Source organism: Mauremys mutica, chromosome 15, assembly GCF_020497125.1.
Source record: "Mauremys mutica isolate MM-2020 ecotype Southern chromosome 15, ASM2049712v1, whole genome shotgun sequence".
NCBI lineage: Eukaryota > Metazoa > Chordata > Testudines > Geoemydidae > Mauremys > Mauremys mutica.
This window is the reverse complement of record NC_059086.1, coordinates 33,810,229-33,831,046: the sequence shown is the minus strand read 5'-3', so window position 1 is coordinate 33,831,046 and position 20,818 is coordinate 33,810,229. Positions and strand designations below refer to the sequence as shown.

Below are 20,818 nucleotides of genomic sequence, written 5' to 3'. Positions count from 1 at the left end.
ACTGGAGCCACCCTGAATATGGAAATTGGACTATAACCTATGGACTATTTCTAAAAGAACTTTTGGCAACTACAAGCTTATCTCTGCTGTGTATCTGAATCTCAAGAATTAAATTCAAGTCTGTCTGTAGATTAATCTTTTAACCAACACTCTCTATCTTTTCTTTTTTAATAAATTTTAGCTTAGTTAATAAGAATTGGCTATAGCGTGTATTTTGGGTAAGATCTAAGTTATAATTGGACCTGGGTATGTGGCTGATCCTTTGGGATTGGAAGAACCTTTTCTTTTATATGATGAAGTAAGATTCTTAGGAATCATCATCATATCTGACAGGTGTGTCTGGACGGAGGCCTGAGGCTGGGCACTTTAAGGGAACTGCGTGATTTGGACTTCTAAGTGACCAGTGAGGTGCTGTAGAAGCTGTTTTGTGCTGGTTGGTAAATCTAAGTATTGGAATAACCACCAGCATTTGGGGTTTGTCTGCCCTGTTCTGTTTGCAGTTCACCCTGATTGAGTGACCTCAGCTGGCTCCCACGGGCAGCACAGTCACAGTGGCGTAGTCGGCAGGATCCACAGAACCAGGTCAATTAAGCTTTGGGTCAGAACCCCACGCTATCCAAATTGGAATTTTGGTATTGAGAGTTTGGTTGGTTAAGGAGCAGTTGCAATGGATGAGCAAAGAGCATATGAGGGTCTTAACAAAAAAACCCTGGAAGATTTGTGTTCAGGAAAGGGGATAAGCTTTAGAAAGAAAGCTACAAATCAAGAAATGAGAGATCTGTTAACGGCCAGTGATCAGGAGGCAGGAGCACGGCCCTTACCTGATGCTACAGAAAATGCAGAAACAATTAGAATAAATAAGGCAGCAAATAAACTGCAGCTGGAGCATGAACAGAAACTAGCAGATCTTCGAATGCTGGAAAGGCAAAAAATAGCTGAATTCGAAAGAGAAGCTGCTGAAAGAGAGAAAGAAGCTGCTGAAAGAGAGAAAGAAGCTGCTAAAAGAAAGAAGGAGGCTGATGAGAGAGAAGAAAAAGCTCGTAAGGGGCGTCTGGAATTACTGGCTGCTGAGGAAAAAGCTCGACAGAGGCAACAGGAGCTGGAACAGGAGACCCAGAAGATGCAACAAGAAACTGCCAGACTTCGGCTCCAAGTCAAAAAAGCAATGGAAGAACAGCAGAAACTGTATCCTCTTGAAAATCCAGTTTATAACTGTGTGGATATGTGGTATTACTCTGGGCAGTTTTCTGTGTTTAACCAGTTTTGCTATGGCTATGCAGAGGGGGATTCTAACCTGGTGGAAAATAGCTGTTTGTCTGTGAATGAAGTTTCTGAATGTCTGTCTAATGTCTCAGAAGTGAATCTGAAATTAGATCAGGAGCAGAAAAATCTCATTGGTGAGGAGAATATTTCTCAGAAGCAGATTAAAGTAAAAGGTCAGGTGAAAGCCCTAACTGAGGAAGGAAAGGGTAGATCTGTGATGGGTGATGGATTGGTGGCTAGTACAGCTTGTAAAAGTGAACCTAAAATGGGTAACTGTGATTTGCTGGAAGTAGCTCAGTGTAGTGAAAAAAGCAGCAGTTTATCTGTTGGGAGTGGCAATGTGCCTGGCAGGGAAAGTCTGGATAAGCCTAGGCAGCCTTGTGAGCTGATGGCTTTGTCCAGTCAGCAGTTTGGGAAGGGAGGGATAGTGGAAGATGAGTGTCCCTATCCCTTACCTGTGTCCTGTGTGGAGAAATGTGACAGTGAAGGGAATGTGCCTGTGTCTGTCAGGGGTATTGACTTGCCTATGGAGGAAGTTACCCCAATCTCCAAGCAGTTGTCTGTGAACAGCCCTGTGTGCTGGAACAAGGGAAATGAGATCCCAAGCTGTGTGTCTGGTGGAGGAGAATATGTCTCCAGCTCTTCTGTGTCTGTGGAGCAGACAGAAGGTGCCTTTCAGCCTGTGATGGTTGAAGGTGATTCAGTTGTCTCGAAGTTGGTTGTAAATACAGCTAAAGCCCAGGAAGGGAATGGTCCTAACTTTGTGTCTGCTGGGGAGAATGGCACTGTAACTAGGTTGCATCCAGTTAGTGTCTTAGCAAAATCCCAGAGACCAGACAATTCTGGTGCTTGTAGTTTGCCAGTTGCTGATGTGTGGTTGGAAAAGGGTGTAGCAGCTCTGTCTGATCAGGGTAATACCCTAGCCAGGGCACAAGGAGAGCATGAAGGTGATTTAAGTGTGTTACCTACTAACAGTTTAACAACTTATAGCAAGAAGGAAAAGATTCCTGAACTAGTTCATGGCCAAGGGAAGGAGATTGCTTCTAACCTGTTATCTAGAAAGTCTGTAGGTTTGCCTAAAAGGAAATTGTCTAGAAATCTGCCTGAAGGGCCAAAGGTGATCATGAATGTAAGTAAAACCCAGAAAGAGTCTGTTGTGGCTCAGGAAAGTGTTCCTTTAGAGCAAGCCCTGGGTGAAAAGGGTAAGAGCAAAATTTCTGTGAAAGGTAAATTGTTGCTTAGAGAAGCTGCTAAGGAAAGAAATCCTCATGGTATTCTGTGCAAGCAGTTTACTGAGACTGAAGGGTGTGAAAGTGATTTAATTAAGAAAGTTTCAGTTCCTAACAGCCAGAAATTTTCTGTTGTGAATGGATCCACTGACTTTCCTTGTGAAAGATCCAGTGTGGGTAGCTTTAAAAAGGTCTCAGATGGAGTAAGAGCTGTTAAGAAAGTTGAGCAGCCCCATAACCAAGTGGCTGTATGTGGCCAGCGTGTTGTGAAGACAATGGTGTTGGAACAGGAATGTCTCCATGCTGATTCTGTGAGTGAGCAGTCTGTGCTTCAGGGGCTGAGAACAGATTTGGTTACTGGTGTGTCAGAGCGGATCCAATCCACTATTGTTCTAAGCGAGTTTTACCTTGAGTTCATAAAAATATTCAATCATGTTATTGAACATGAGCTGGGTAAACCATTTCTGTTATACAGTGACATGGCTTCTAACCCAATACAAGCTGTAATAAAACAAAACCCAGGATGGGGAGCTTTTGGGATGCAGTCAGTGATGTTTGTGTCATCCCTTCCTGCATCAATTTTGCGTTGGGGGTGTGACGTTATGACTGTGATATAATATCTCATTGAAAGGGGAAAGGGCCAGAAAGAGTTAATTAACTCATAGACTGACCTGACCCATGGGTGAACCTTGAGGACGGGTTAGGAAGATATGTAAATGACTAGAGCTTTGAAATGCAAGTCTGCATTGTTAGAGGTAGAAGGGGAAATGTTTGCTCAGGTCTTGTGATGCAAGCAAACAAGTCTTGTCTATTGCTATAGTTTTAATTCAAAGATCAAAAGAGGAATATTAACATTTATGATGATACTTGAGTGAAATAGTATTATTGTCTATGTGTCTCTTTGAAGGTTGTGCTAACCTGTATCTGAACTGTTTAATGGATAAATTACTCTGTGCTAATTGCCAGGATGTTTGGGAGAAGGAGTTAAGCCTATTGTTTTCTCAGGCCGAAAGGCTGCTGGAAATGTATAAGAACCTGGGACACGATCCTTCTTCATCTCAGATCTGCTTTGGGTTTCAAGAGGGGGAAACCTTAAGCCATAAGGATTGAGATCCACAGTCATTGACTGGAGCCACCCTGAATATGGAAATTGGACTATAACCTATGGACTATTTCTAAAAGAACTTTTGGCAACTACAAGCTTATCTCTGCTGTGTATCTGAATCTCAAGAATTAAATTCAAGTCTGTCTGTAGATTAATCTTTTAACCAACACTCTCTATCTTTTCTTTTTTAATAAATTTTAGCTTAGTTAATAAGAATTGGCTATAGCGTGTATTTTGGGTAAGATCTAAGTTATAATTGGACCTGGGTATGTGGCTGATCCTTTGGGATTGGAAGAACCTTTTCTTTTATATGATGAAGTAAGATTCTTAGGAATCATCATCATATCTGACAGGTGTGTCTGGACGGAGGCCTGAGGCTGGGCACTTTAAGGGAACTGCGTGATTTGGACTTCTAAGTGACCAGTGAGGTGCTGTAGAAGCTGTTTTGTGCTGGTTGGTAAATCTAAGTATTGGAATAACCACCAGCATTTGGGGTTTGTCTGCCCTGTTCTGTTTGCAGTTCACCCTGATTGAGTGACCTCAGCTGGCTCCCACGGGCAGCACAGTCACAACGGTGGCTCCTTTTTAGTTCTTTACTGTGTTTCTTAATTTGGGGTATACATTGAAGTTGGGCCTCTATTATGGTGTCTTTAAAAAGCGCCCATGCAGCTTGCAGGGATTTCACTTTAGTCACTGTACCTGTTAACTTTTGTTTAACTAACCCCCTCATTTTTGCATAGTTCCCCCTTATGAAATTAAATGCCACAGTGCCATCTCAACTGCTGTTGAGATGTTCTTCCCACCATAGGGATGTTGAATGCTATTGTATTATGGTCACTATTTCCAAGCGGTCCTGCTATAGTTACCTCTTGGACCAGTTCCTGAGCATCACTCAGGATTAAATCTAGTGTTGCTTCTCCCCTTGTGGGTTCCCATACCAGCTGCTCCATGAAGCAGTCATTAAAAGTATCGAGACATTTATTCTCTGCATTTCGTCCTGAAGTGAAATGTCCCCAGTCAATATGGGGATAATTGAAATCCCCCACTATTAATGAGTTCTTAATTTTCATAGCCTCTCTAATTTCCCTTAGCATTTCATCATCACTATCACTGTCCTGGTCAGGTGGTCGATAATAGATCCCTAATGTTATATTCTTATTAGAGCATGAAATTTCTATCCATAGAGATTCTATGGAACATGTGGATTCACTTAAGATTTTTACTTCATTTCATTCTTCATTTTCTTTCACATATAGTGCCACAGCCACCCCTTCATGACCTGTTCTGTCCTTCCGAAATATTTTGTACCCCGGAATGATTGTGTCCCATTGATTGCTCTCAGTCCACCAGGTTTCTGTGATGCCTATTATATCAATGTCCTCCTTTATCACAAGGCACTCTAGTTCACCCATCTTATTATTTAGACTTCTAGCATTTGTGTACAAGCACTTTAAAAACTTGTCACTGTTTATTTGCCTGCCCTTTTCTGATGTGCCAGATTCTTTTTTATGTGACTGTTTATCATCTGATCTGGCCCTTACATTATACTCTTCCATCCTCTGCTCCTGACTATAACCTGGAGATTCTCTGTCATCAGACTCTCCCCTAAGAGAAGTCTGTGTCTGATCCACATGCTCCTCTGCAGCAGTCGGCTTTCCCCCATCTCCTAGTTTAAAAACTGCTATACAATCTTTTTAATGTTTAGAGCCAGCAGTCTAGTTCCATTTTGGTTTAGGTGGAGCCCATCTCTCCTGTATAGGCTCCCCCCATCCCAAAAGTTTCCCCAGTTCCTAATAAATGTAAACCCCTCCTCTCTACATCATCATCTCATCCACCCATTGAGACTCTGAAGCTCTGCCTGCCTACCTGGCCCTGTGCGTGGAACTCGTGGCATTTCTCAGAATGCCACCATAGAGGTCCTGGATTTCAGTCTCTTCCCTAGTAGCCTACATTTGGCCTCCAGGACATCTCTCCTACCCTTCCCTATGTCATGGGTACCTACATGTACCACGACCAACAGCTCCTCCCCAGCACTACACATAAGTCTGTCTAGATGCCTCGAGAGTTCCGCAAGCTTCGCACCAGGCAGGCAAGTCACTATACAGTTCTCCCGGTCATCACATACCTAGCTATCTACGTTTCTAATGATCGAATCTCCCATTACTAACACCTGCCTTTTCCTAGAAACTGGAGTTCCCTCCCCTGGAGTGGCAACCTCAGTGCGAGAGGCAACCCCAGCACCATCTGGAAGGAGGGTCCCAACCAGGGGCGGCTCTAGGATTTGCGTCGCCCCAAGCACAGCGGCACACCGCGGGGGGCGCTCTGGCGGTCACCGGTCCCACGGCTCCAGTGGACCTCCTGCAGATGTGCCTGCGGAGGGTCCGCTGCTCCCGCGGCGCCGGTGGACCTCCCGCAGGCACGCCTGCGGATGCTCCACCAAAGCCGCGGGACCAGCGGACCCTCCGCAGGCATGCCTGCAGGAGGTCCACCGGAGCCGCCTGCCGCCCTCCCGCGGCACGCCGCCCCAAGCGCGCGCTTGGCACGCTGGGGTCTGGAGCCGGCCCTGGTCCCAACTATGGGAAAGTTTCCCTCTGCTCCCATTGACTGCTCTGCTTCCCTGGGCCTTTCATCCTCCTCAACAGAGCAGGGGCTGTCTGACTGGAGGTGGGACAATTCTACAGTGTCCCTGAAAGCCTCATCAACATACCTCTCCGCCTCTCTTAGCTTCTCCCGTTCCGCCACCCAGTCCTCCAAAGTCCGTACGTGGTCTCTGAGGGCCAGGAGATCCTTGCACCGACTGCACACATATGCTACCCGCCCACAGGGCAGGTAATCATACATGCTACACCCAGTGCAATAAACTGGATAGCTCCCACTCTGCAGCTGGGCTTCTGCCCACATTTTCTCCTAGTTACTGAAAGGGTTGTTTAAAGCATGAAGTTTGGAATGTAGTTCGGTTTATAGGTTTTAAGAGGAATAAAGGGAAACAGATAGCACCAGCACGGGAGCCCCACTCCCTTCCCACTCCCCTTCCCAGCTCCCTTGCAAAACTCCCTGTTAGCAGCCCCTGTTCACAAAGCTCCCTGGTTGCTTTTGTGTGGCCTTATAAAGCCCTGGCCTGTGTGAATGCCCCGCCCACTGATTAAGGCTCAGCCAATTACCAGAGGCTTCTAGCTTTCAGACATTCCTTTGAAGCTCACAGCCTCCAACTGCCAGCCACAGCGCACGGTCCTTCAAACAACCAACCAATCAAACAGACTGACAAACACAAGCTCAGCAAACAGCAAGTAACCCCCAACCACAAGCAAACATGCACTACAGACAGTCACTTACCCCAAGGATGCTGTGTTTGCTCCTCCTTCACCTGGAGAACTCCCTTGAGAAACTCCTCGTTAGCCGCCCCTGTTCGCAAAAAAAAGAAAAAAACAAGCTCAAACGCTGAGTTCGTGGAGTATGTACATAAGCTATACTAAAGACAAACCCACAGTAACCGTCTCCAGTTTGTGAGGGACCCCATAGAGCCAGTCTCTAGGAAACAGATAGCTGCATGGAGGTTAAGTCCATTAATGACTATTAGCCAGGATGGGTAAGGAATGGAGTCCCTAGCCTCTGTCAGAGGGTGGAGATGGATGGCAGGAGAGAAATCACTTGATCATTACGGTTGTAAATTCAATCCTTGAGGGGGCCATTTGGGAATTGGTCCTGCTGTCAGCAGGGAATTGGACTAGATGTAATGCCAATATATAGAGCTTTCCGGTTGGTGAAGTGCTGGAAAAAACAGCTTTTACTGTATTTTGGATTACAAATATTTGCACTGTAAAATGGTAAAAGAAATAGTATTTTGCAATTCACCTCATAAAAGAACTGCAGTGCAATCTCTTTATTGTGAAAGTGCAATTGACAAATGTAGAATTTTTTTGTTACATAATTGCACTCAAAAAAAAACAACCAATGGAAAACTTAGAGCCTACACATCCTCTCAGTCTTGCTTCTTGTTCAGCCAATCGCTCAGACAAACAAGTTGGTTACATTTACAGGAGATAACGCTGCCTGCTTCTTATTTGCAGTTTCACCCGAAAGTGAGAAGAGGCGTTTGCATGGCACTTTTGTAGGTGGCAATGCAAGGTATTTAAGTGCCACATATGCTAAACATTCACATGCTCCTTCATGCGTTGGCCACCATTCCAGACGATGTACTAACATATTCACGATGCTTGTTAAAAAGGCAAGGTGTTAATGTAATATGTGACTGACATTCATAGGAGAGAATGGTGTATCTCCTGCTATGTATTTTACCTGCATTCTGCCATATCTTTCCTGTTACTGTAGCATCGGATGATGACTTGGCAAAAGTTGCTCATTTTAAGAACACCTTCACTGCAGATTTGACAAAATGCAAAGAAGGTACCTGTGACGCTCTGTACCTCGGGGGAGCACCCCCATGTTCATCCTTATAAAAGGACTGTGTGGTTTCCAATGTAAAGTTTGTCATGTTGGTTGTTTTCGGAAGCCTCATGATGCACCGAGGATTGTTGTTATGGTGATGTTATAGTAATTGTTGTTGCAGTAATGTTATTGTCATGTTATAGGTTATAATTTCATGTATATAGTTACGAGGCTGAAAATGTATCCTCATGGCTTAAAATAAGCCCAGGCAAAAACTCTATAAGAGCAGAGGGGCAGTTCACACCTCATCAAGGCATGCATGGGACAAACCCAGCCCAGCCTCACAGGAACAAAGGACAGTGGCCTAGGCAGCAACAAAAGGATGTGTTGCACTCTCCAGTGAGTCACCCCCCTTCCTTTGGTCAGTTTGGGACTCCGATGAGGTAATGCTGACCTGACTCTGAGGGGGGGGGGCAAAGCCAAGAGGGAAGAAAGAACATGATAAAAGGGAGAGATGTTTGCCAGGCTCTTCTTCTCTCTTCCAGCTACATCTACAGACACCACCACCAGCAAGCGACTGAAGCGCTGATCACAGGGGAGAGCCTGGCTCAAGAGCAACCAGCCAGCCTGTGGTGAGAAGCATCTAAGTTTGTAAGGGCACTGAACGTGTTGAGATCAGCTTAGAATGGGTTTTTCTTTTACTTCATTTGACCAAATCTGACTTGTTTTGCTTTGACTTATAATCACTAAAATCTATCTTTATAGTTAATAAATTGGTTTGTTTATTCTACCTGAAGCAGTGTGTTTGGTTTGAAGCGTGTCAGAGATTCCCCTTGGGATAAGAGGCCTGGTAGATATCAATTTCTTTGTTAAATTGACACACTCATATAAGGTCCCAGTGTCCAGTGGACATAACTGGACAATGCAAGATGGAGGTTCCTAGGGTTGTGTCTGGGACTGGAGATATTGGCTAGTGTCATTCGGTTGCACAATCCAAGGAGCAGCTTACATGCCAGCGGCTGTGCAGTTATTATTTGTAAATCATTCTACATTTGTAAGTTCAACTTTCCAGATAAAGAACTGGCACAACAGTACTTGTATGAGGTGAATTGAAAATACAATTTCTTGTGTTTCTTTTTTACAGTGCAAATATTTGTAATAAAAAATAAATATAAAGTGAGCACTGTACACTTTGTATTCTGAACTGTATTTGAAAGCAATGTATTTGAAAATGTAGAAAACATCCCAAAAATTGAAATAAATTGTATTCTATTACTGTGATTGGTGATTACGTGTGCAATTAATCATGAACAATTTTTATCTCACAATTAATCACATTTTTTTAAATTACTTGACAGCCCTACTCCCCACCACTACCATGCAGCCACCTGTGGGATGGAACAGAGTAGACGAGAGACAGAGCACAGAAACTCATGGGCTCTGTAATAAAAAAATTAATAATAATTGGAGATATACCAATCTCCTAGAACTGAAAGGGACCTTGAAAGGTCATTGAGTCCAGCCCCTGTCTTCACTAGCAGGACCAATTTTTGCCCCAGATCCCTAAGTGGCCCCCTCAAGGACTGAATTCACAACCCTGGATTTAGCAGGCCAACGCTCAAACCACTGAGCTCTCCCTCCCCCCAAAGGGGAAGAGAGTGTAGAAGAGGAAGTGAGGAAGAACCTGTCTCTAGTCACAGCAGTTGGGCATATTACAGGTTCAGGGGTAATTAGCTGAGATGTAGCTCACCCGGAGTGACGGGGAAAAGAAACCCACACTTCATAAAGGGATCCCTCAGTGGCTGCAGGATCCATTCAACGCCAAATCCCACAAATGGGATCTCCAGTTACCCAGCACCCCATTGTGCTGTAGTAGGGCAGAGGGATCAGAGCGACCAGCGATAGGGAGGGTCTCTCACGTACTGTTCCCTGCAGCACAGATCCTAAGTACTGTGCTGAGGCACTGCGGACAGCCCTGACTGTGAGGGGAGATCACCCCCAAAAGAGCCCCCATCCTGCTCCCTGCAGCACAGGCCTGTACAACTGCATGGGGGAAATGGGGTCAGAACTGACACCATGAGAAGAGCGACACTTACTGTGACCCCGAACCAGCTCCCTACACTACAGACCCTTAGCAACATACTGGGGTGCTCCCAAGGTCCCATTCTGCCACAGAGGCGTCTGCCCACAGATAACTAGATGCCAAATGGCAGAGTGCACAGGGGATGCCTAGAGTTATATGGCGATCCCCTGGGTGAGATATATGCACAATAGCTCACCAAACATGGCATGTGAGGTATCTACCAAGAGCCAGCAGCCTCCAGGTCGACCTAATGGGAATAAGATGTTTGTATGGGACATAGCTGATGAGAGATGTAAAATGTAGAATATGATGCTCAAAGGTGTTGAAGTGAAGCTTGGCACCTGCGCCATGGCAATCCTTTGGCTGAGTCTCACAGACAACAGATTGAAAACACAGAGAATGTTCCCCTGGACAAAACCTTAGTTACACAAAAGAAATCCCAATTTGATTATCCCTCTAATGCACAAGACAACTCACACAAAAAAAACCCATAAACCTATTTATTTCTTCTCTAATACTCACTACCCCGGGTGATTCCTAGATATTTTTCACTCCGGCACATAAATTTAATGGACTCTGAGACAAAGGAAAACTTCCCTCCTTCCTCTTGAAAAACCTTGTCCCCCAGAGGTTTTCTTTTTACCTTCCTTTCCTTAATTAAAAGTCTTCTTTTTAAGAACCTGATTGATTTTTTCCTTGTTTTAAGATCCAAGGGGGTTTGGATTGGTGTTCACCAGGAAATTGGTGGAGAAGACTCTCAAGGTTACCAAGGGAAGGGTTACAGTACTTGGGAGGGAGAGATTTTGGAGGGGTGGCAGGGGAGACAGAGTTTCCCAAATGACTCATAAACAGCTGTTTTAAACTATTTGGGTGGTGGCAGCAACCAAATCTAAGCTGGTAATTAAGCTTAGGGGTTCTCATGCAGATCCCCACATCTGTATCCTAAAGTTCATTGTGCAGGTGAAACCTATGACAGACCCCTACTGACACACCCCTACCTGCAGCACAGGCCCCCTTTGGGGCCAGCACTTACATCAAGGGGAGAGCGTGAGCATCCCCTACTGAGCCCCCACACTGCTCCCTGCAGCACAGGCCCAAAGAGCAACACAGGCTAATTAGGGTCAGCAGAGACGGAGAGGAGACGGCTCTCTACTTGAACCCCCATATTGCTCCCTGAAGCATAGGCCTCAAGCGCCATGCTGGGGTCAGTACTGGCTGTGAGAGGACAACGCCCCGTAATGTGCTTCCCAGCCTGCTCCTTGAAACAGGCAGAGTGGTAGATGAAGGTTACCTGAGCACACAACACCGGCATCTTCTCCGTGGTAACAGTTATTCGTTCCCCAAGGCCGAGCCCCGCAATCAGAGAGGGCATTTTCTGTCCCTGCGCAGTTGACCTCATCCAGCCAGATAAGGTCTGATCCTTGCCCAAATCGAGCCCCTCCTGGGGCTGATAGCGCCGTCCCACAGTCCAACTGCCTGCACACGACTCCAGCATCAGTTATGTCCCAGTCGTCATCACACACGGTTCCCCACACCTGGTTGTAAAGCACCTCGACTCTCCCAGCACAGCGACTCGAACCATTCACCAGTCGGAGCTGAGCCACTTCTGAGATGCCTGAGTCTGCAAACACCCAAGGGAAGAAACACTCAGTGAGGTTCCTGTGAATCTCATCTCTCGTATCACTGTGCCTCCCACCAACGAATCTGACCGGTCTCTGCAAACAGCAACTGCCTGTCAAGGGCTCCCCACTACTGGTCACACTAATCACTTGGGCAATGTTGAACTTTGTTCACTCCCCTCCCAGCTAGCTCTCACCTAATTAGGCAGACTGGACGGCAGTCTGACCTATTGCTCCCACTAGAGCACTTAATTAAAAAGATCACCCTGGCACTGCTGGCAGGAACCTCCTGGGGAGCAGATTTACACCCTCACTCCTGGCGCTGGGATTCATAGATACATAGGGTTCGACAGATATCGACTTGTGACATACCCGGAAGAAGAAGACTCCCCCCACTGAAATGCAGCCACTTCTGCAGTAGGACAGGGCAGCTGAGAAACGGGACAGGGAATATGTAATACGACAGGAAGTGGGGAAGAATTGCGTCTCACTTGTCCAGCTTTTGGGGAAGTTACAACTTCAGGACTTACCCCTGAAATGCAAATCCGCCGGAACCCAGTGATTGGGAACCGGACTCTTGAGAAATTGGCCCTGGATTTTTAGTTGGAGTGAGCGGCTGCAAGCTCCGTTGACACCAAATCCAACCAGTGGGAGCTACAGTTACCCAGGTCCTCATTGTGCCGCAGAGGAGTCTGGTCCAGAGATAAATAGACTCCAACTGGCAGAGGGCACAGGTTTGCCTAGAGTTATACTGGGGATCCCCTGGGTAAGATATATGCACAATAGCTCACTAGAGGTGCTATGTGAGGTCTCTAACGGGAGACAGCAGCCCACTCGTCACCCTAATGAGGGCAAGATGTTTGGATGGGACATAGTTGAAGAGAGCTATAAAATGTAGAATATGAGGCTCCAGAAGTGCTGAAGTGAAACTTGTCACCTGCACCATGGCAATCTTTTCGGCTGAGCCAATCAGCACATAGAACAAAGGACAGCCATGGAGACAGGCTATATTCACTGTCCGGGCCCAGTCGGGGCCTGAGAATTTGCAAAGACAAAGGCCAGGCTCTAGTCAGCGTGGTATGATTTTATGGGCCATGGAACCGTTTCTTTCCAACCCGTCTCCTTGCTACCCCTTGAATCGCTATACTCTGTGAAATCACTTGTCCTTGGTATGAAAATGAAGGAATCTAGGGCTGTGTGTTGATCGGGGCAGAGATGGGAGGTAGAACGGGTCACCTTGAGACCCTGTTCCTTTGGGAGCAGAAGATCTGTGACTGCTGCGAATGCCCAGCGAGACAAGGACTGGATGCTACAAAGGGACTCTCGGTGGGACGAAGGGTGAATGTCCCAATTGCCAATCTGGAGAGAGGTCACCCCCCACCCCACAAGGCCTAGAGGGCACATCTTGTGTGACCTGTGGCCAAGGGAGTCAGGGAGCTGACCCCCAGAGGGCACAGACAAGGCTTCCTCTTTGGAGGGGCGCATGGCACCGCACCAGGGCATTAGGGCCAGCACAACTGCAAAGGGAAAGAGCCCCCGTACTGACTCACCCCTACCTGCACCACGGGCCCCCTTTGGGGCCAGCACTGACATCAGTAGAGTGTCCCCTACTGAGCCCTGACACCGCTCCCTTCAGCACAGGGCAATTAGGGTCAGCACAGACTGAGAGGAGAGGGCTCTCTACAGGACCCGCCAAATTGCTCTCTGAAGCACAGGCCCCATGCACCGTGCTGGGGTCAGTACTGGCTGTGAGAGGACAACGCCCCGTAATGTGCTTCCCAGCCTGCTCCCTGAAACAGGCAGGGTGGTAGATGAAGGTTACCTGAGCACACAACACCGGCATCTTCTCCGTGGTTACAGTTATTCATTCCCCAAGGCCGAGCCCCGCAACTGGAGAGGGCAACTTCTGTCCCTGTGCAGGTGACGTCATCCAGCCAGATAGGGTCTGATCCTTTCCCAAATCGAGCCCCTCCTGGGGCTGATAACGCCGTCCCACAGCCCAGCTGCCTGCACACGACTCCAGCATCAGTTATGTCCCAATCATGATCACACACGGTTCCCCACACCTGGTTGTAAAGCACCTCGACTCTCCCAGCGCAGCGACTCGAACCATTCACGAGTCAGAGATGAGCCACTTCTGAGATGCCAGCGTCTGCAAACACCCAATGGAAGAAACACTCAGGGATGGTGCTTGTTCCATATAGTTTGCTCTGGCTGTCATTCAGTCCCAGTGTGGCAGACTGGTTGGTTCAGGTAGGCTGGGAATGGGACACGGCGGGGTTTCTCTCTGGAGGTCACCAGTTCTGATCCAGCCCCAGGCATGGGGGAATGGCTGACTCATGGGATGGAGAATGGGACACAGGGTCTTTCTCTGCAGGGAATGCTTACTCCACACAGTCTGTGTGGGGGGGATGAACTGATGCAGTACATTGGGGGAAGGAGAGCTGGGGCTTCTCCCCCGGAGGGCACCATTTCCCATTTCGTCCCAGCTCAGCCCAGGGCCTGTTGTGTGGGGAACAGGCACTTGGCTTTCACGTCTCGGGCCCTGGGTCCAAGCTGGTAGTGAGTGGAAGTCGCAGCCATAGCAGCTCACTGATACCCAAAATGTGAAATGAGCCGCTGGGGTTAATTCCCCTCCATGACAGGACAGGTGGGTGCAGGCCAGGCCAGCCCTCAGTCTGAGCGGCTCCCAGCCGCGGGGCAAAGGGCAAAACTGGTCAGGAGACTAAACTGCCCTTTGCCCCTTCCTGGGCTCCCTCTCTGTCTGCGCCCCGATGATCATGCCTGGCCAGAGCCAACAGCAGCAGCCTCACGGGGCTGTAGTTCTGCTCACCAAAGACTCCCCTGGGGCTGACTAAGCTCCTCTATATTCCACAGTGTCCAGACAGACAGGGCCACTCATAGGCTGAACTGAGCACACTCCTGTGGTGACGTCACCATGGCAGCTCATCCCCTGGTACCCCACCCCCACCTCTCACAGGCCCAGGTAGCATCACGGCCCCCAGTGTCAGTACACAGAACCTCCATTTGCCCTGTGCAGGGGTGGGGCCACTCACCAGCCACAGCCAGAGCTGATATAATACAAGTCTAACAATAACTAAAGACAAAATATCTGTTGGGGCAGATCCTATCCCAGGGTAAATCTGGGGTCACCTCAGACTGACACAGCTCAAACCGCCGCTGCCAGAGCCAAAATTTCAATCAGCCTTACTGGGCAAAGGTGAGCCCTTCGGATGCTGGATGGTTGGGGATTTCCACCGGTATCCAACAGCCAGAATGCCCTGCACTCTGCCACACAGCCCGCCTTGTTAACTAGTCACTGGTGGGGAAACTAGGACACGTAGTGAGGAAGTGATGGGCTAAGACCATGGGGTGAGTCTGGTGGAGGCAGGATTTGAACCCAGGTCTCCAGTCCTACACTTGAATGACTAGATTATATAACCTTAACTTGTCCCTTCCTCACCCCAATTTATGAGAGAGCTGCACCCTGCAGCATGAACCCCACACATACAGACAGACTCCACACCCTCTGCCTATGTTTGTATTTACCTGTCATGGGGAATCCTGTCATGGAAGCTGAAAGAAAGCAAAGAGATGAGGTAAGTGTCTGTCTCTATGGCTGGACACCTTGGGAATCTCCAAACATTGGCTGACGTAAGCCGTGGCCTGAGTGAGCTCTCACCTGCCATCTCTTGATGCACTGAGAGAAAAGACTCAGCTGCATATTGTATTTCAGTGACCTATCTACTGCCTCTCCTGTCAGCGTCCGTCACATCTACACAGAAGTGCTACAGCTGCAGAGCTGCCACTGTAATGTTTAGTGCAGAAGAGCCCTAAGTAGCCGGCAAAGCACAAGTCCTGGCCTCTCTTAGATCCAAAGAGAGAACAAAGAACCAACAGAGATTTGAAATTATCTTGTCCCTTGATTGGTCCTCTGGTCAGGTGTTCATCAGGTTACTGAGCTTGTTAACCCTTTACAGGTAAAAGAAAACTTAACCCTTAACTATCTGTTTATGACAGGGAGGGCGTTCGAATTTATGGGGGGGTGTCAGAGCCGATGAGATATAAAAAAGAGTTATGAATAAAGTAAATGTTTTGTTAGGCTAATGCAAATTTAACATAAGGATAATACAAGTTAAACCAAAACATATAGCAGGTCTAGATTTCTAACATTATATAATTTTTTTTTAAATGTATTTAATTTAAATTGACTTTTGAAAAGTAAGCCATCATGGGATAAGGGGAAAGTCCTCTCATGGATCAATATCTGGTTAAAAGGTGGGAAACAAAGGGTAGGAATAAATTATCAGTTTTTCAGAATAGAGAGAGATAAATAGTGGTATCCCTGAGGGGTTGGTACTGGGACCAGTACTGTTCAACATATTCATAAATGATCTAGAAAAATAAGTAAACAGTGAGGTGGCACAGCTCAAACAGCCGCTGCCAGAGCCAAAATTTCAGTCAGCCTTACTGGGCAAGGGTGAGCCCTTCGGATGCTGGATGGCTGGGGATTTCCACCGGTATCCAACAGCCAGAATGCCTTGCACTCTGCCACACAGCCCACCTTGTTAACAATTCACTGGTGGGGAAACTAGGACATGTAGTGAGGAAGTGATGGGCTGAGACCATGGGGTGAGTCTGGTGGAGGCAGGAGTTGAACCCAGGTCTCCAGTCCTACACTTGAATGACTAGATTAAATAACCTTAACTCATCCCTTCCTCACCCCAATTTATGAGATAGCTGCACCCTGCAGCATGCACCCAACACATATGGACAGACTTCACACCCTATGTCTATGTTTGTACTTTCCTGTCATGGGGAATCCTGTCATGGAAGCTGGAAGAAAGCAAAGAAATGAGGTAAGTCTCTGTCTCCATGGCTGGTCACCATGGGGATCTCCAAACATTGGCTGATGTAAGCCGTGGCCTGAGTGAGCTCTCCCCTCACATCTCTTGATGCACTGAGAGAAAAGACTCAGCTGTATGTTGTATTTCAGTGACCTATCTACTGCCTCTCATACAGGTGGATTGACCCTCCTGCCCCTCCTGTCAGCATCTGTCGCATCTACACAGAAGTGTTGTAGCTGCAGAGCTGCCACCGTGCCACTGTAATGTTTCCAGTGCAGAAGAGCCCTAAGTAGCCGACAAAAGACAAGACCTGGTGAGCTACGTCAGAACCAGTGACACTGCACCAGCCCTTCCAAACTGAGCCACCTACTTTCACACTGCCTGCACCTCTGAAGGACCCCACACCCTGCTCCCCTCAGGCCTGGCTCCCCCCAAACCCTGGAGTTTGACAGCCCCACCTGTGTGTAATGGAGTGCTAAGCTGTAGTATACTGCTCAGCCACTAGGTGGCGATGCGTGTCGAATACTGTAATTCCTCACTTAACGTTGTAGTTATGGTCCTGAAAAATGCGACTTTAAGCAAAACAATGTTAAGCGAATCCAATTTCCCCATAAGAATGAATGGAAATAGGCGGGATCAGGTTCCAGGGAAAAAAATTTTGCCAGACAAAAGGCATTATATACATTTTTAACAATTTTAAACAAGCAATTTAATACAGGTATTAAACAGGCTGGCAGCCCCCCATCAGCTCCCCTACCCCCCCCCCCAGTTCTTATCGTCTTGAAGCGCTCCTTTTGTATATCGATCGTCAAGGGGCCCCACTGGTTGTTTAGCAGGCTTCCTGCTTTTGATTAACCTAAAAATCATTTTGTTATTACCTTTGGAGTTTTGGGCTAGCCGTTCTTCAAAATCCTGTTTGGCTTTTCTTATTACACTCTTGCACTTACTATGGCAGTGTTTATGCTCTTTTCTATGCCTCACTAGGATTTGACTTTCAATTTTTAAAGGAAGTCTTTTTATCTCTCACTGCTTCTTTTACAGGGTTGTTAAGCCACGGTGGCTCCTTTTTAGTTCTTTTACTGTGTTTCTTAATTTGGGGTATACATTGAAGTTGGGCCTCTATTATGGTGTCTTTAAAAAGCGCCCATGCAGCTTGCAGGGATTTCACTTTAGTCACTGTACCTGTTAACTTTTGTTTAACTAACCCCCTCATTTTTGCATAGTTCTCCCTTATGAAATTAAATGCCACAGTGCCATCTCAACTGCTATTGAGATGTTCTTCCCACCACAGGGATGTTGAATGCTATTGTATTATGGTCACTATTTCCAAGCGGTCCTGCTATAGTTACCTCTTGGACCAGCTCCTGAGCATCACTCAGGATTAAATCTAGTGTTGCCTCTCCCCTTGTGGGTTCCCATACCACCTGCTCCATGAAGCAGTCATTAACAGTATCGAGACATTTTATCTCTGCATTTCGTCCTGAAGTGAAATGTCCCCAGTCAATATGGGGATAATTGAAATCCCCCACTACTAATGAGTTCTTAATTTTGATAGCCTCTCTAATTTCCCGTAGCATTTCATCATCACTATCACTTTCCTGGTCATGTGGTCGATAATAGATCCCTAATGTTATATTCTTATTAGAGCATGAAATTTCTATCCATAGAGATTCTATGGAACATGTGGATTCACTTAAGATTTTTACTTCATTTCATTCTTTATTTTCTTTCACATATAGTGCCATACCCACCCCTGCATGACCTGTTCTGTCCTTCTGAAATATTTTGTACCCCGGAATGATTGTGTCCCATTGATTGCTCTCAGTCCACCAGGTTTCTGTGATTCCTATTATATCAATGTCCTCCTTTATCACAAGGCACTCTAGTTCACCCATCTTATTATTTAGACTTCTAGCATTTGTGTACAAGCACTTTAAAAACTTGTCACTGTTTATTTGCCTGCCCTTTTCTGATGTGCCAGATTCTTTTTTATGTGACTGTTTATCATCTGATCTGGCCCTTACATTATACTCTTCCATCCTCTGCTCCTGACTATAACCTGGAGATTCTCTGTCATCAGACTCTCCCCTAAGAGAAGTCTGTGTCTGATCCACATGCTCCTCTGCAGCAGTTGGCTTTCCCCCATCTCCTAGTTTAAAAACTGCTCTACAATCTTTTTAATGTTTAGAGCCAGCAGTCTGGTTCCACTTTGGTTTAGGTGGAGCCCATCTCTCCTATATAGGCTCCCCCCATCCCAAAAGTTTCCCCAGTTCCTAATAAATGTAAACCCCTCCTCTCTACATCATCATCTCATCTACCCATTGAGACTCTGAAGCTCTGCCTGCCTACCTGGCCCTGCGCGTGGAACTGGTGGCATTTCTCAGAATGCCACCATAGAGGTCCTGGATTTCAGTCTCTTCCCTAGCAGCCTACATTTGGCCTCCAGGACATCTCTCCTACCCTTCCCTATGTCATGGGTACCTACATGGAACAGACTTGGCCCACTGCCCTTACTGTCACATCAGGAGTGCCATCTGATCTGTGGTCATGCAGACATACTTGGACACTTTCTGGATGGAAGTGTGGACATTCACAGTGCTCCTTCCAAGCATATGGACCGGTTAGGGTGGGTGTGGGCTCCCAAATACCGAATCCTGCTGGGTCCATCGGGAGGATGCATGTGGAACTGAATTATTTGCCGAGACATCTGGGAAATTAGGCCACCTGGTATACCTACCTGATTTATAGACGGTACCCCTGGAATAACACCTGATGGGATATACATATTGATCTTACCACTGCTGCAGGCAATTATATCATTTACTGGCCTGCAGATAGAATGCAGATAGAATGTTGTAAGTAGCTCTTAGATTTCAGGTATATCTTGATTGGACTAGGGTAGTGCCTGATCGGTTTCAAAAATTTGCTTTCATTGTTACCAAAGGTTCAAAGAATCTCTGAATTGCAAGGGCAAATTTACATGCTTTAGAATATATATTAAGCTGAAAAGAATGCCTTTCATACAGCTTATAGAGTGTTTACTTTATGTACTAGGTATGATGTTTTATGCTTTGTGATCAAATTTGTACAACAGCCCCATTATATTGTTCCTATGGGAATGTTATTGTTTGTCGTGTTGTTAGTTAGTTTAGGATTATGTTATTGTTATTGTTTTTGAAAAAAACATAATTATAGTAATAATACCTTTTATGATCATGCTAATCATGCATTGTCATTACATCCCTTGCCAACCCCTCAGGTTGACATATCTGCTGTAGAATCTAAACTCCATGGTTTAATGCGAATTGAGATTTGAAATTGTTTGTTGTACTGGAAGTACAAAAGGGGGGAGTGTGGAAGCCAGTAAATAATTAACAAGGTTTTGAAGAGATCTTAATGAATGTTAGTTAGCAAGAGTCAGGCCATACTGTGACCCTTATGACGTGAGATTTGTAGAAGCAAGATAATGTAAGACAGAGTGAACTGTGTGAAAGTATTACGACCTTGCAATGTGCAGTCTTGCTTTTTCTAGTAAGATAGCAGAAAAGCTTATGTATAAACAAAATGTATTTGTTGCTTTTTACTGTCTCCATGATTGTCTAAGCTTGTCTGTAACGAAGGTATAAAGGCTTGATGTAATTGTTTACCAGTTGAGAGACCTGTCCAGGACCCTGTGTCCTATGGCACTCTCTCCCTCCATGGTAATTACTGGAGAAATAATAAAGTATTTAATTTTGCTGCACCCAAACAAAAAGCGAGAACTAAGTTTTTCTTCGACACCCTGAAAGGCTCATCAACATACCTCTCTGCCTCTCTTAGCTTCTCCATTTCCGCCACCCTGGCCTCCAAAGTCCGTACGTGGTCTCTGAGGGCCAGGAGATCCTTGCACCGACTGCACACATATGCTACCCGCCCACAGGGCAGGTAATCATACATGCTACACCCAGTGCAATAAACTGGATAGCTCCCACTCTGCAGCTGGGCTTCTGCCCACATTTTCTCCTAGTTACTGAAAGGGTTGTTTAAAGCATGAAGTTTGGAATGTAGTTTGGTTTATAGGTTTTAAGAGGAATAAAGGGAAACAGATAGCACCAGCACGGGAGCCCCACTCCCTTCCCACTCCCCTTCCCAGCTCCCTTGCGAAACTCCCTGTTAGCAGCCCCTGTTCACAAAGCTCCCTGGTTGCTTTTGTGTGGCCTTATAAAGCCCTGGCCTGTGTGAATGCCCCACCCACTGATTAAGGCTCAGCCAATTACCAGAGGCTTCTAGCTTTCAGACATTCCTTT

General features: G+C 46.4%; 1 protein-coding gene across 1 annotated transcript in view; it reads right to left on the bottom strand.

Annotated features, from left to right (window-relative positions):
• Positions 1-20,818, bottom strand: part of LOC123350005 (scavenger receptor cysteine-rich domain-containing group B protein-like) — a 77,176-nt gene that overhangs the window by 19,368 nt on the left and 36,990 nt on the right. The window contains exons 12-15 of the mRNA XM_044988338.1: positions 16,495-16,521; positions 15,235-15,261; positions 11,358-11,687; positions 6,931-6,999 (exon numbers count right to left, since the gene is read on the bottom strand). Coding sequence (XP_044844273.1) covers positions 6,931-6,999; positions 11,358-11,687; positions 15,235-15,261; positions 16,495-16,521 — 453 coding nt within the window. The remainder of the gene's footprint in view (positions 1-6,930; positions 7,000-11,357; positions 11,688-15,234; positions 15,262-16,494; positions 16,522-20,818) is intronic.